This window comes from Ursus americanus, chromosome 24 (assembly GCF_024610735.1).
Source record: "Ursus americanus isolate L20-20 chromosome 24, mUrsAme1.1.p, whole genome shotgun sequence".
NCBI lineage: Eukaryota > Metazoa > Chordata > Mammalia > Carnivora > Ursidae > Ursus > Ursus americanus.
This window is the reverse complement of record NC_142150.1, coordinates 33,389,393-33,405,498: the sequence shown is the minus strand read 5'-3', so window position 1 is coordinate 33,405,498 and position 16,106 is coordinate 33,389,393. Positions and strand designations below refer to the sequence as shown.

Sequence of the window (16,106 nt, the reverse complement as noted above, 5' to 3'; positions counted from 1 at the left end):
CCTGTACACACTACTTTTCTTACTCTTCCATTGCGTATGCCAGAAAGAACGATTTTCTCTTCAGTTAAAATAAGTGGGATTTCACTTCTCATGGATGAATACCTAAAAAGAGAATCGCCGAGGTGTGTGGGAAGTGTTCACACAACTTCAGGAGACACGGCTAAACTGTTTTCAAAGTCATTTTACCTTTTACCCCCATCTGAGATGTGTGAACATTCTGTTTGCTGCACATTTTCACCAATACGTGGCATTTCAGTCTTACTTATTTTGGCCATTCATACTGGTGTGCAGTGGTAGCTCGCTGTGGTTTTAGTAAGAATTTCACTGATGATTAATGATGTTTATTATATTTTTGTATGTTTATAGTTGATTTGTATGTCTGGCTTTGTCAGTGTCTGCATAAAGGTCTCACCTTTAACTAGGTTGTTTATCTGTTTTGAGTGTAAAGAGCTTTTTATATGTTTTACAAACAAATCCATTATCAAACATGCATACACACACACACACATATATACGTGAAATATTTACTCATAGCCTGTGCCTTACATTTTTATTTTCTTAACAAGGTCCTTTACCACTAAAAAACTTTTACTATGGATTTTTATGTTGATGAAGTTCTTTTTATCAGTTTTTTGAGGATCCATCCTTTTTGTGTTTTATCTAAAAAAAAAAATTTTGCACCCCAAATTTCAAATGATATTTTCTGTGTTTTATTCTAAAATTTTCTAGTTTTAATTTTTATGCTTAGAAGTGGAATCCATTTCATTGAATTCAAGTTAATGGTTGTGTGTGGTGTGAGGTTAGAGTTAAGCCTCCTTTATCAAAATGGATATCCAGTCTTTCCGCACTGCTTGTTGAAAATCATCCTTTTTCCATTGAATTATAATGACATGTTTGCTAAAATTTAAATGACCAGGTACGCTTGGGTACATTAAAATTTTCTCAAATAAAAGTCAACTTCTGCCATTCAATATAACAAATAGCAAAAGGTCCACTTCTGTATAAGGTGCAGAGAACTGAAACACCTGCTAAAACCACCTCTGGAACAGGAGCAGCCTGATTGCAATTCTAGGGGAACCATTCTAGGCATGCACATATTGGGTGAATGGGCAATTGGTTTTATTTTGGAAACATACATATAAAATTACACTAAGTGATAAAATACTTTAAAATAACTTACAAATATTACATAATACGATCAAATAATTTTATTTTTTTTAACTTTGGTTTGCATGTCTGGAGCTATTTCACTAAAATTAATGTACATAAAAATCAATAATCAAAAATGTACTGCCATTGATATATGAACTGATAGCCTGTTGAAAAGTGATTTGAGTCATCAACTGCACTACAAGAGTTGAACAATCTCTAGCATAGTAAATAAGTCTTTTTTTTTTCAGAAATAAAATAATGACTCTAACAATATTACATTGAGTGACAAAGCAATTTTGCAACAACTGATCTTCTGAATGTGTCTTTCACATCCTTGTTCCTGAGGCTGTAGATCAAGGGGTTCAGCATGGGAATCATCACTGTGTAAAACACAGATGCCACTTTAACTATGAGCCAAGATGTTTTAGGATTGGGGATACAATAAAGGAAAAGGATGGTCCCGTGGAAGATGGTGATGGCGGTCAGGTGGGAGGCACAGGTGGAGAAGGTTTTCCGGCGCCCACTTGCGGAAGGCATCCTCATAACAGTGATAAAAATGAGTATATAGGACATCAGAATAATCAAGAGGCTGCTCACCTCATTGAATATGGCAATAATAAAACACAGCATCTGGCTGATATAGGGGTCCGAACAGGAGACAGAAACAATTACAGAGTGGTCACAGATAAAATTATTTATGATGCTAGACTCACAATAGGATAATGCAAGAAGAAAATACGTGAGTGTCAGGGAACACACTATACCCCACGAGTAAGACCCAGCCACCAGCAGAGAGCAAAGCTTCTGAGACATAGTGGTGGTATAGAGCAAGGGGTTGCAAACTGCCACAAAACGGTCGTAGGCCATCGCTGCTAACATAAACGTTTCTGTTACTCCGAATATGCAAGCAAAGCAAAATTGCATAATGCAACCAGAGAAGGAGATGGTTCTGTCTTCCACGATCAAGTTCTCCAACAATTTAGGTGTAACTACGGTGGAAAAACAGAAATCTACGAAGGACAAGTGACTAAGGAAAAGGTATATGATGGTGTGGAGTTTGGGATTGATCTTAATGATTATTATCATGCCCAAATTTCCCACAGTAGTGACCATATAGATAGACAAGAAAACCAGGAAGAGTGGAACCTGGAGTGCTGGATATTCTGAAAAACCCAAGAGAATAAAAGTGGGTATGATACTTCGATTTCCTTCAGATATCATGATTCCTGTTGAATAAAGAACCAAGAGTTAGTTCTGAAAGGTAGAACTGAATGGAAAAGAGAAACTGAGAAGAAAGAGGCTTCATAGGCTGCTGCCAGGTTGACATAGATCAGTGACTCTCAAAGTATAGTCCCCAAACCAGTAGCAGCATGAGTGCCTGAGCAGTTGTTAGGGATGCAAAATCTCCAGCCCCGTCACCAGCTTTCTGAGTCAGAATCTCTAGGATGGGGCTCACAATTCTTGATTTAACCAGGTCTCCAGGTGATTTTGATGCCTGCTAAATTATGGGAAGCACTCGTGTATATATATATATGTGTGTGTGTATATTAAATATATATATATATATACACACATATATATATAAATCATTTTATTGTTTAAAATTCAGCTCTTGTTAGTATTACTATTGAACTGAAATATAAATTTAGAGGACAAAAGTAATTGTACAAACAGGAGCAAGAGAGGCAGAAAAGAAGCACAGAGTCCTTTGTTGTGGTTCTAAGAATTATACTAAGGATCAACATCACTTGGCATCGCAAATGGTGCCACGTATATCTTAGAAGTAATTCTTTTAATATATTCAACATTTTCTAGACATTATACAGAATTAAATACCATGGAATTTATGAGTTGAAATAAACCTTAAAATGTGTCTATTCTGTGCCATCCACCTAGTGCTGGAGAATCCATTATAGACTCATTCATGAAATAATCATCTGGCTTCCATCAAAACTTCCACTGAGGCTGTACTGCCTCCAGGGGTAGTCTTATAGGTCTTTTACTGAGATCTTCCCAACATATATTATTTTATTGATTAAATTTAATTAATTAATATTTCATTAGCCATTTATTAGTGTGTCTTAGGTCATTCGTTCCATTATATATTATAAAATTATAAATATGTAATTAAGTTGTATGTACATAACTGTTTGAGAAACAGAACAGAAGCATCTCCTATTCACCAACAATAGCTCCATGCAAAATATGTTCTATGATACAATGAAAATTACCAGTAGAAGTAAGCCCTCTCCTATGATGATGCAAACTTGGGGAAGATTAGGAAGTAAGAGGAGAAGCCACATAAAATGAATAGTTTCAAGATTTTGACGTGAGGCTGCCACAGAATTAGATGAGTTATCTGTTCGTCTTCCTAGCTTTGCCTGGAACCAGTGTCAGACTCAACACAAGTGCCTACGTTTACACGTACCCCAAGCAACCCAACGCCTAGAGCATCCATCACTGGCATATCCTTTCCCACAGCAAGTGGGACTGAGCAGATACATTGTAAACATACAATGTATTGTTTGGGCTATTTTAATAAATGAGTTCCCTTCAACATTTGAACCAGTTAGCAAAACCCTGGCTTATTAGGGAGATTGCTACTACTGTTCTGGCTTAGTGGGACACTAAGGAGGACAATAACAAAAAGATAGTCAGAAAAAGACTTGGTGTCTTGACCCTACCAATTTCAAATGGCTTTGGTGAAAATTAACGGATTAAGATTCGGTTTGTATTCAAACTGAAGCTAGGCCTACGGGATTACAAAATTAACAAATACCCCATAATTTTCTGTGACTTCCCCATTGCTCACTGCTGCCGGTTTCTGTAATACAGAATTTAGTTCTCAGAAATACGTCATGCCTCGTGAGTGAAAATTAAAGTGTCTCTGTCCTCAAAAAGGGGCCATGTATAATTTCTGGAATAATCTATATGACCTGGAGCTACATGTTTCTCGCCTAAATTGAAAGCTACCCAAAGAGAAATGAACTGACCTGAAACCAGAAGTTCTTATTTAATTTACTGAGAATTTCTTCTCACAATTAATGAATCTCAGGCATTTTTCTTCTTAGTAATAAAATATTCTTTAAAAATAGCAACAGGCTCGAGGTTTGAAATACAGTAGCAGTAAATTTCAATAGGTATGCCAGTAAAATGGCAGTTTATTTCCAGGACATAAGAAATCTAAGGAAATACAAAGAAAAAACCTGAAAGTTGAATCCGCCATCTGAACTCTGCCAAACTCTGGGTTTTATATCTGCTTCCATGACTGTGAAGTCACAGACTACAGAGAATTATAATTGGAGTGTTCCTCAGTGCACTGCAAATCATACAATCAGTTCAAACACTGTCTCTTGTGTCATTGTGGTATACGCGTTTCCTTTTAAAGCACTAGGGATAATTACATCACCACATTTATTCCACTAATTGCTTTTAGATATTGAATTATTGAAATAATATGTATTTTTAATTTTTAAGATTTTTTTATTTATTTATTTGAGAGAGAGAAAGAGCACAAGAGAGAGCATGAAGGGGCAGGTGGAAGGAGAGGCAGGAGCAGACTCCTGCTGAGCAGGGAGCCCGATGTGGGGCCAGATCCCAGGACACCGGGATCATGACCTGAGCTGAAGTCAGATGCTTAACTGACTGAGCCACCCAGGCATCCCTAAAATAATATGTGTTAATTGAAGAACACATGAACTGTTGAGTTTGAAAAAAGAAAAGAAAAGAACAACCCAGAAACAGGTGTTATTAACTCAACTGCATTTAAGATTCCACATTAGTGTGGAATACTTGGTCAACACTACCTTAAGCAAAAGGATGAAGGTGACCACCGTCAATGATATAATGAGGATATCATTTATCCCCTGATACAATGTGATGAGAAAGGCTTCAACTCTGTGATATTCTTCCCCCCAAACCCATAATCCCAGCTAAAATGAGAAAATCATTACACAAACTCATATTTGGAAGCACTTTACAAGATACCTAACCATTATTCCTTAGGATTGTCAGGGTTGAGAAGAACAAAAAAAGAATGTAAACTGTCACAGACCAGAGTAGACTGAAGACACACAACAATTACATGCAATTGGACCTCAGACAAGAAAGAGAGCACTGATGGGAAAAATAAAATAAAATAAAAAATCTATATACAGTTTAGATTTTAGTGATCATAATGTACCAATGGTTCTTTTTAAAAAGAAAATATTGTTTGTTTGTTTGTTTGTTTATTTATTTATTTATTTATTTATTTATTTATTTATTTATTTATAGAGAGCATGTGCACCAGTGGGTGAAGGAGCAAAGAGAGAGGGAGAGAGAATCTCAAGCCGACAGTGCTGAGGTGGAGCCTGACACAGGGCTCAATCTCACTACCCTGAGATCATGACCTGAGCTAAAATCAAGAGCTGGAAGCTCAACTAGCTGAGCCACCCAGGCCACCCTGTGATGTACTAATGCTTCTTTTCAAATTTTCATTTTATCGTGGTAATAACACTTAATGTGACGTCTACCTTCTTAATAGGTTTTTAAGTGTAGAATACAGTATTGTTGACCCAAAATACAATTTTGAATAGACCTCTAGAACTCACTCATCCTGAAAGGGTATACTTTATACCCATTGATTGGTAACTCCCTTTCTTCCCTTCCCTCAGTTCTGAGCAACTATCCTTCTACTCTCTGATTCCAAGACTTTGGTTATTTTGCACACCTCATGTAAGTGCAATTTATTTTCTGTGATTCACTTATTTCACTTTACATAATGTCCTCAGAGTTCATCCTTCTGGTCACACAGTGTGGAATTTCCTTTACTTCTTAGGCTGGATTGTATCCCTTCGTATATCTATACCACAGTTTCTTTATCCATTTATCTACCCATGGACATTTAGGTGTTTCCGCATCTTGACTATTGTGAGTGATTCTGTAATGAACATGGGAATGCTAATATATTTTTGAAAACTTGAGTTTAAATCTTTTGGATAAATATTGAGAAACAAGATTATTGAATCACATATTAGTTAAATTTTTAATTTTGTGAAGAACCTCGATACTGTTTTCCATAGCAACTGCACCATTTTGCATTCCCATCAACAGTGTATAAGGGTCTCTATTTCTTCCTATCCTCATCAAAATATATAAATACAAATATGTGTATATGCGTATATACATGCATACATACAGGTTGGAGGTGAGTCTTATTGTTTTGATTCGCAATTCCCTGATGATTAAGTGACATCAAGCATTTTTTTGTGTGTGTGTGTGCACCTATTGGCTGTTTGTGTATCTTAGAAGGAATGTCTAAATTAAGTCCTTAGCCAACTTTCTAACTGGATTATTAGTTGTTGTTTTTCTGATTGCTTGTTTTTGTTTTTGCTTTTTGTTTATTTGCTTGTTTGTTTTTGCTATTGAGTTGTCTGAGTTCCTTATTTGTAACTATTAGAGATTAATCCTTTATCAGATATATGGTTTGCAAATATTTTCCACCATTCCATAGGTTGCCTTTTTATTATTTATTGTTTCCTAGGCTGTGCAGAAGCTTTTGACAAATGCATCATGGTAATTGTATAAGATGTTGACGATGTGGACAATTGAGTAAGGTATGTATGGAAACTCTGAAATCTTTACAATTTATTTTGTAGAGTGGAAATTATTAAAAATTTTAAAACTTATTTTTAAAATGTCAACATTCACAGTAATAGGCCCATTTCATTGACTCTATACCATCACAACCATTGCTGCCAAGACACTGTCACCTGAAATAGTATAAAGGTAACAAGTAGCCTCTCAACATACACATTTGCCTCCACTTTGAATCATTTTGCTACACTGTTTGCCACTTTGTTTCTAGTGTCTGTGGCTGTGGGTGTGGGGGCAGGGGGTGGGAGTTGAAAGGGGTAGTGATTAACATTTTCAAACTCTTAATTACTAACAAAATAGAATTTATTTAGTGAATTCAAACCTACATACTATTTTCTAATAACGCACATGTTTCACAAAGAAGTAAACTAAACATAAAACATCTAATTTTCGAGGTCACAAATTTGGTATGTAGAAGAATCAGGATTCAAATTCCAGCCCTCCATGTAAAGAGATACTATAAAATCACAACAGACTAAGGACATATTTCATTATAGCAATTACCTTAAGGCTCTGCTTTAATTTGATTGCTTTCCTTGTGTATCTCCCTAATCACACTGTTACCCCCACTGTATTTTATTTAGTGTCTAGTTTAATTATATATTCAATAGTTGTGAAATGAAAAGAAGAAAATAAATATCTCATAGTATAGTTTTAGCCATTTATATTTGCAGATTATAATTACAACTTACAAAGCAATTCTATACATATTTTCTCACTTGTTACTTGAAATAAAAATGGAATTAGCATGAGAATCTAATGTCTACCCTATCATAGAATGTGATTTTCATAAAGATAATTGCATTCTGGATATTAACAATCTGGGAGTTATTGTAAGTACCCCAAGCCTGTGTTGCTAATGAGAAGTAAGAATTGGATCATTCCCCAGGCCATTAACTCTCTGTGGTATTTGGAACCCCCTGTAACTCTTCACACAATACAGCACAATGGAAAATTTTGAAAATCTAACCTAATTATAAGCAACAAAATAATCAAAACCTGAAAAAGGATCAAAAGTTTATAATTTCACGAAACAAGCTTAGATTGTAAAATATGAACATTGCCAGAAATGGTTAAAATAATTATTGAAGCAAAAGTGAGGCATCCATCATACTACAGTTCAAAGAAGGCAATAACCCTTCTTTTAAAATCATGGAATAAAAGAGGGAGGATGAATCTCAATGAAATTTTAGTTCATTTTTTACAGGGTCAATATAATCTGGCTGTCAAAGTAATACACTGATATTTGTAATATAATATATTTACAATCTAAAATACATAGATTAAAAATGTAAGTATTGAAATACACAAAACACAGATATATTAATATCTATTATCTGTATAATGTGTATTTGTGTCTGTACTAATCCATCTACCAAAAAAAGAAAGATAGAAGCAGATACCTTGGTGATTATAGAATCAAGAGACCATGCCAACATTTTTTTTAAAGATTTTATTTTATTTATTTATTCGACAGAGATAGAGACAGCCAGCGAGAGAGGGAACACAAGCAGGGGGAGTGGGAGAGGAAGAAGCAGGCTCATAGTGGAAGAGCCTGATGTGGGGCTCGATCCCAGATCGCCAGGATCACGCCCTGAGCCGAAGGCAGATGCTTAACCGCTGTGCCACCCAGGCGCCCCCATGCCAACATTTTTTAAACATGAATTTCTATATTAAAACCATTCATGATAAATTAAATGTAATGGTCTTTCATTTGATAATACATTTAGCTAATGTAATTTCAGAGGTAGATTAAAAAGAAATCTTCCTCCCTCCCTTCTGCCTGTCATCCCATCAGGTTTTTCATCTGCCACCTATTTTTCTTTGTTTATTTGTTTATTTTGAATCACCAAGAAATAGTAGTGCATTTATATGTTCATATATACACAGACATGCATATGTACTCCTTACATAAATGATGTTAAATTAGGACTACTGTGTGGTTCTTGCTCGATTTTTCTGGAACACTTTATTTTGTCAATATGAGTATATATAAAAATGACTTAGCATTTGTATTGGTTACATGTTATGTTCTTTTAAAAAAAAATACTATAATTTATAAGCCAAATACATATTAGTGAGTATTCCAGATTCTTTAGTCTTTTGCTATTATAAATAATACTTCAAAAATATTCAACTGTATATCTCTTTTCTTTGTTTTTCAAAATATCTCTAGGAAAAATTCTAAGAAGCACTGTTGCTATGTACATTTTCTTAGGATGACTTTTACCAGATTGCTCTCTAAAGTAATTCTGCCAATTTCTACTCTCACCAGCAGTGTGAGAATATGGACACAAACTAATGAACTAATAGAAACAGTAATTTATTACATAGCATTTAAATTTATGTTCTCAGGACGAAAACCACTTGATTTAACATTAGAAAATCCAAAAAATATAAGTTGTCCTATGAAAATATTAGAGGAAATCAGATGAAGAAAGAGCAGCTCACCGAAATTCCACATCTACTCTCCAAAAACCAAAACATCGCAAAAACAGAAAAATAGAGCAGATAACTTTGTTAATCTGGAAAAAGGAGGAATGTGCAAAAAGCCTATAGAAAACACCATTCTATTTATTTTTTTTTAAGATTTTATTTATTTGAGAGACAGAGTGCAAGAGTGAAAATGTGGGACAGAGGGAAAGGGAGAAGCAGGCTCCCCACTGAGCAGGGAGCCTGATGAGGGCTCCATCTCAGGACCCCAGCATCACAACCCGAGCCAAAGGCAATTGCTTAACTGACTGAGCCACCCAGGTGCCCCTAAAAACACCATTTTAAGTATGAAATATTAAATGCTTTCCTTGTGAAGTGAGGAAATCAAGGATGCCCATTTTTACTATGTTTATTCAAAATTACGCTGAAGTCCTTAGGTAGTTAGACAAAACAAACAAACAAAAAACAATTTAAAGGAATAATATTGGAAACAGCCAAATCAGAATATACTCAGAGATTATACAGTATGCAAGTTGAAAATCCAAACTAACCCACAAAACATTCTAAAATTATAATGAGATTTCGGTAGAGTGGCCAAAAGTAAAATCAATATGATAATAAATTAGAATCTGATCTAAAAACAACACACATCTTACAAATGAAATTTAAAATAGTACAAAAAATATCACACACTCAGGGATTAATTGCAGAAAATATACGCGAGAACTTTATGGAAAAACAACATGGTAGAATGTTCATTGAAAAATTGAAGTAAATCTAAACAAACAGAAAAATACAGCTTTCTCATGATTTGGTTAAGGATACAAATGTGCCATTTCTTTCCAATTGGATCTATACTTTACTGTAGTTCTATATTAAATCCAAACAAGAATGATTCTAAAATTTGTTTGGAAAGGTAAGGATCAAAAGATATCTCAATTACCCTGCAAGAGAGCACAAGCAGGGGGAGTGGCAGGCAGAGGGAGAAGCAGGCTCCCTGCTGAGCAAGGAGCCCAATGCGGGACTTGATTCCAGGACCCTGGGGTCATGACCTGAGCTGAAGGCAGACACTGTACCAAATGAACCACCCAGGCATCCCTGCAAATGATGACTTAAAGTACAGTGAGACTTAATAATCACAGATGTATATAAATAAACTAATTTTCTGAATAAATTTTCTCCAGTTATTTCAAGAAAAAATTAATAACCATCAATGCAATGTATAAAAAGTATTTAAAAGTGTGTGTGTGTGTGTGTGTGTGTGTGTGTGTGTGTGTGTGTGTGTGTAAATCAAAATTACATTGAGTGTGAAAGCAGTTTGGTATGGATTAACTTCCTGGCTGTGTCTTTCACATCTTTGTTCCTCAGGCTGTAAATAAGGGGGTTCAACATGGGGATCATGACAGTAAAAAACACAGTAGCCACTTTGACCAGGAGCCACGAGCTTTTGGAGTTGGGCACACAGTAGAGAAGAAGGATGATCCCATGGAAGATGGTGATGGCGGTCAGGTGGGAGGCACAGGTGGAGAAGGCTTTCTGGAGCCCACCAGTAGAAGGCATCTTGACGATGGTGACAACTATGAATATATAGGAGGCCAGGATAATGAGGAGGCTACAAGCCTCGTTGAACGTAGAGATGACCAAACATGTCATCTGACTGAAGTAGGGGTCAGAGCAGGATAAGGAGAGGATGGCAGAATATTCACAGCCAAAGTGATTTATAACATTGGAGCCACAGTAGGATAGTTCCAAAAGAGAATATGTGAGTGTCAAGGAACATATTCCACCCCACGCGTAGGTTCCAGCTACCAGGAGAGCACAGAGTGTGTGAGACATAGCAACTGTGTAGAGCAGAGGGTTACAAACAGCCACGAACCGGTCGTAGGCCATCACTGCTAACATGAACATTTCCGTAATCACAAATGCACAACCAAAGAAAAATTGCACCATGCATCCTTTGAAGGAGATAGTTCTGTCTTCCATGATCAAGATTTCTAGCAGTTTAGGTGTAAAGACGCTGGAATAACAAATATCCAAAAAGGATAGATGGCTGAGGAAAAAGTACATAGGTGTGTGGAGTTTGGGATTGATCCTTATGACCACAATTATGCCCAGGTTCCCCACCAGAGTGACTGTGTAGACGGTCAAGAACACCAGGAACAGGGGCGTCTGGAGGTGTGGGTATTCCGAGAAACCCAAGAGGATGAATGTGGTCACAGAGCTCTGATTTCCCTCACCCAGTGCCATGGCTCTTGATTTTAAAAAATGAATGAAGGAGAAGAAAAGAGAATTGAGCAGCAGAACTTGAGAAGGAAGAGTAAAAGGAAATCAGGACAGGTCAGTGTAAGTCAGTCAATGCAGTCAGCGGGTACTCATGGGTGTTCTGCTTCCCTTTGGAGTCTTACTTGGCAACTTACTGACTTTTTGACTTTGTGCAATTAGCTGTATCCTTCAGCACTTTAGTTTCCTCATCTGGAAAATAAGAAAACAAAAATAGGACCTGCCAGTAGTATGTGATATAACATATCTGTAAATATATATGATCCTCAGAGCATTGAACGTTCCCAAGATAGAATTATATGAGAACAAAGGAGACATAGAGTAAAATAAGAGAAACATTGAGCGTATGTTAGCAGTCATATGACTATGGCCGAAGTGGCTTTGGGAAGATTAAACACTTTTAATACATACAGAAAAACATAATAGTAAATTTCTTTGTCCAGGATTTACTAGTAAGCAACAAATCCCAGACTCGGACTGTGCACTTGGAATGTTCAAAGTTGAGGATTGTGCATTTATTATGAAATGTAATGCACTGTTGACTCCTTTCTTCTCTTCCCTGCTGGCACGGCCTTTCAGTCTAACTGAACGACGACTGTTAGACTGTGCTATAGACGACACTACTGCTTGCCTTTCCTCAGGCCACTCTGTCTGCCCAGAATACCTTCGTGTTCCGCTCTTATTACCGATCACCAGTGCCTATCCCATTCATGTTACTATTGGGGCTATTTGTTAAATTTTTGGAAAATATTCTTTTGCCTACACTTCTGAAGAGTGTGCATGTTGTATTCGACACGTACCCCACATAGACTTCAAGTGAAAGAATCACAGGATGTCTTAACGACCTAGAAGAGTTCAAAGTCACTTACAATGAATGTGAGACTTCACCCATTCCACAATCCTTTGGAGGGTCAGGCTCACACTGCATATTTATTTGTTAGTTCACAAAGTATACAGGTACAAAAAAAATGCATAAACAAGATAATAATTGTTAAGATAATGTTATGGTGATGATTTCATCAAAACAGTTTGGGTATTGTTTTTAACTATCTTAGCTTGGTATCTGAAAGTATGATTGGGGTTGAATAAAGAAACTATATCCTTGTTCACAGCACAGAAAAAGGGAAGTAAAATACCCCACTTACCTTTTCTTTCCTTTTTTTTTTTTTAAGATTTTGTTCATTTATTTGAGAGAAAGAGAGAGAGAGAGAGAGACAGCATGAGCAGGGGAAGGGGTAAGGGAGGGGGAGAAGCAGACGCCCCACTGAGCAGGGAGGCAGATGCAAGACTCGATCCCAGGACTCTGGAATCATGACCTGAGTCGAAGGCAGACGCTAGACCTACTGAGCCACCCTCGTACCCCCCAGCTTACCATTTCTCACCAGAAACTTTTCTTATAAAGCTCTACTATCAACCTTTTTTTTTTTCTCCTCATTCAGAAGAAGGGGCTAATTTGAATGAGTGGAGAAAAGGCGACCTCACATGCTGCTATTTTATAGAGAGCATGGGTTTAGGAAACAAATCCCATCAGTTCAGATTCAGCCTATGTCCCGTATCACACAAGCAGCTTTAGCAAATTCTACAATTGTATCATCTATAAAATGTGGGTAATAACACTATGCTAGCTCATTTAAGGTTTAGTGTGAATGTCTTAACTGAGGTCTGACTTTAAAATATATGGGAACACATCCTGCACTTGGTTAAGGTGTCTACAAATACCAGCTTCCTTCCATCTTAATTGTCTAATACTGTTAATTAATCTCCATGAAAATAGTATGAATTTTGAGTTCTTAAATGTTTCTGCAGTGCATATTTGGAAAAGAATAGTATGTCCTGGACTCCTTTTAATTTTAGATTTTTCACTGAATCTGGGATTCTCAATTGTGTCTATTTGTAACCCAGCAACAAATAATCTCAATTTGTCTTTGCTTCCCTAACCCTGCCTGCTTTTTCTGACTCTTCTGCCATCTTGTATCTGTGACTGTGGGAAAGGCAATCAGGGAAAGATGGAAAGAGAGAAAGTCAAAGTGTACCTCCCTCTTCATTTCCACTATATCCACTATCCACTTCTCTGGATATAAGGTTTCCAACTGTGCTGTCAAACTACAGTCCAATCTGTAAGATTAATTTTTGTTGACTCTCACTTAGCCTGGAATGCAACCGTGTACATGTTTTTGAGGGCATTTTATAGTAAATGAATCAAATTGAAACTCCTCTGCCTGGATGTCTTTAATATCCCCGGGCACCGTATAACCACATCCTTCTGCCACTACAATGCTGCTTCGTTCATAGTAGGGTTTTAAATCTTTATTGTACAAAAATAAGCATTTGTATCTTCTAATCTACCATTCATCCCTCTGAAATGGCATCTTTACCCTTGTTTCATATTGTGTCACCATTTCATGAGGTACCATGGAGCTCTTCCAAAGAAAATGCTGGTTAATCTAAATGTCTTTTACTCTGTGTTCTTTCCACTTACATTACCACAATGTGTGTGCAATGCTACACATTTGCATATTTACTACATGTATGTGCATGTGTGTGTGTGTGCATTAGCTTTTTCCCTGAAGAATATCACTTCTTTAGGATAAGACTTGTATTTCGCCTTTCTTCTATGACCCCCTAACCTGTTTAGCGTAGCAATTGGCGACATATTTTCAAGATCAGGGCAATGGTCCTGGGGATAATGCAAGCAGAAGGCAGCCGGTTGAACATAAACATCAACCAAGTAGATGCTGTTGTTATTCAGCTCACATCGGTTGCTCCTGCCTACATTGTGCTGGATGCCAGTGTCCCTCACACCAGAATGATGTTGATGGAGCTTTACTCAACTCACCAAAGGCCAGATTTCCTGATGCATTTTGTTGAAGGCTTCTTTGCTAGTATGAATCAGCTGCATGTACTTTGTCTCGAAACTGAAATTTTTGTTTACATGTTTTAATTCTTTAATCAGAGGGTTGATGATTCTTGCAAAAATATCACTCAATAAAGATATCAAGACATTTCATTCTCGCAATGGTCAAGAAATTTTGGGGATGTCCTTCAGGAGTAGAGAGACCTGGAAACTATACTCCATGACGATGTTTGTTTTATTCTAAGTACCCAACCTTGGGGACGCAGACCCCAGAGAATCCTGACAGCATGTGTTGTCATGAGCTACAAACCAAATAATTAGAGGGAACTTTCTCTTCTGCAATTTGGACTCTAATTTCTTCTAAATCATTGACATGTTGATCTTTATGTCCTAAAAAATAATTTTCTCCTGGGCCACTTGGGTGGCTCCGTCAGTTAAGCGTCCAATTCTTGATTTCAGCTCAGGTCATGAGTCATGATCTCAGGGTCATAAGATCCACACCACCTTGGGCTCCACACTGGGCATGCAGCATGCTTAAGATTCTTTCCCCCCCACCTCTGCCCTTCCCTGCATGCACTCTCTCTCAAAATAAAATAAAATAAAATAAAATAAAATAAAATAAAATAAAATAAAATAAAATAATAAAATAATAATTTGCCCCAGTATAGATGTTATACTTATTGGAATCATGAAAAAAATATAATCCTACATATCCCAATGACCCCAGCACAATCAGAGTTGCTATAATATGCTTTATTAGTCTCTTAATTTTGCTTATGTGCTTCTACATGTGTTTATATAAAAGCACACTTAACATTACACTATATATGTTTCTATATTCAACCATTCAGACTTATTGTTGTGATATGTTGATATGCTTGCCTCCAGCAGGGGTTTGGGAAAGTGGGGATATGTGAGTTATCCTGATCTTGGCTATAGATCCAGCTGAATTCTTTAGTTTAGCCACAGACATAATAGTGTTGATATATATATATTTTTATTTATTTATTCGACAGAGATAGAGACAGCCAGCGAGAGAGGGAACACAAGCAGGGGGAGTGGGAGAGGAAGAAGCAGGCTCCTAGCAGAGGAGCCTGATGTGGGACTCGATCCCAGAACTCCGGGATCACGCCCTGAGCCGAAGGCAGACGCTTGACCGCTGTGCCACCCAGGCGCCCCAATAGTGGTGATATTTTTAAGTCCATTGATATCATTCCTGTACCTCCTTTCTAGGCCACATATTAAGAAAGAAAGAAAATCGCATTAAATATTGACCTGTTCTGCCACAGGACTTAGAGAAGAGAAAGTCACACTTATGCCTACTGCGTCCAAAATTTTAAAGGAAGAGTACTGTATAAATCCACTGGTAGAAAGAAAAATAGCCCAGAACCATCACTTCACACAACCATTGGTGAACTAACATAGTATTTAACATATGTTTAGCTTCATGGTTAGAATGTCAACTTTCAGGCTGAAAGTATAACCTGAGGCTTTTTGAAATGCATTTTGCATTATATTTGTGTAAATAAATTGGCTATGCAAGAACATTTACAAAATAGAAGAACATCCTGTTCTAAAAGGATTCTCTTTTTCTTGTTTTTGTTTTATTTTCCACTAAAAGACAGAAAACTAACTAAAGTACCAAACTCCAGGTTGCATAACTTCAAAAACAGCATTTAGAAATAATATATTCTTATTTTTAATCTTAGAAACCTTACTGAATATACCAAATATTCATGATACACCCTCA

The 16,106-nt window shown here is 36.7% G+C and overlaps 2 protein-coding genes across 3 annotated transcripts; both read right to left on the bottom strand.

Annotated features, from left to right (window-relative positions):
- Window positions 1-1,425: 1,425 nt before the first annotated feature.
- LOC123785236 (olfactory receptor 5D13-like) lies at window positions 1,426-2,894 on the bottom strand. 2 transcript variants are annotated; one of them, XM_087855237.1, is made up of 2 exons: window positions 2,885-2,894; window positions 1,426-2,360 (listed from the first exon to the last, which is right to left on the bottom strand). In XM_087855237.1, the coding sequence occupies exon 2, from the start codon at window positions 2,263-2,265 to the stop codon at window positions 1,426-1,428; it is 840 nt and encodes a 279-aa protein (XP_087711363.1). In that variant the 5' UTR covers window positions 2,266-2,360; window positions 2,885-2,894. The 2 variants fall into 2 exon arrangements, with proteins under 2 accessions (XP_087711363.1, XP_045642912.2); XM_045786956.2 differs by lacking the exon at window positions 2,885-2,894 and having other exon boundaries at window positions 1,426-2,373.
- Window positions 2,895-10,518: 7,624 nt separating this feature from the next.
- On the bottom strand, window positions 10,519-11,469 carry LOC123785235 (olfactory receptor 1165-like). The gene has a single exon (XM_045786953.2). The coding sequence runs from the start codon at window positions 11,467-11,469 to the stop codon at window positions 10,519-10,521; it is 951 nt and encodes a 316-aa protein (XP_045642909.2).
- Window positions 11,470-16,106: the final 4,637 nt, after the last annotated feature.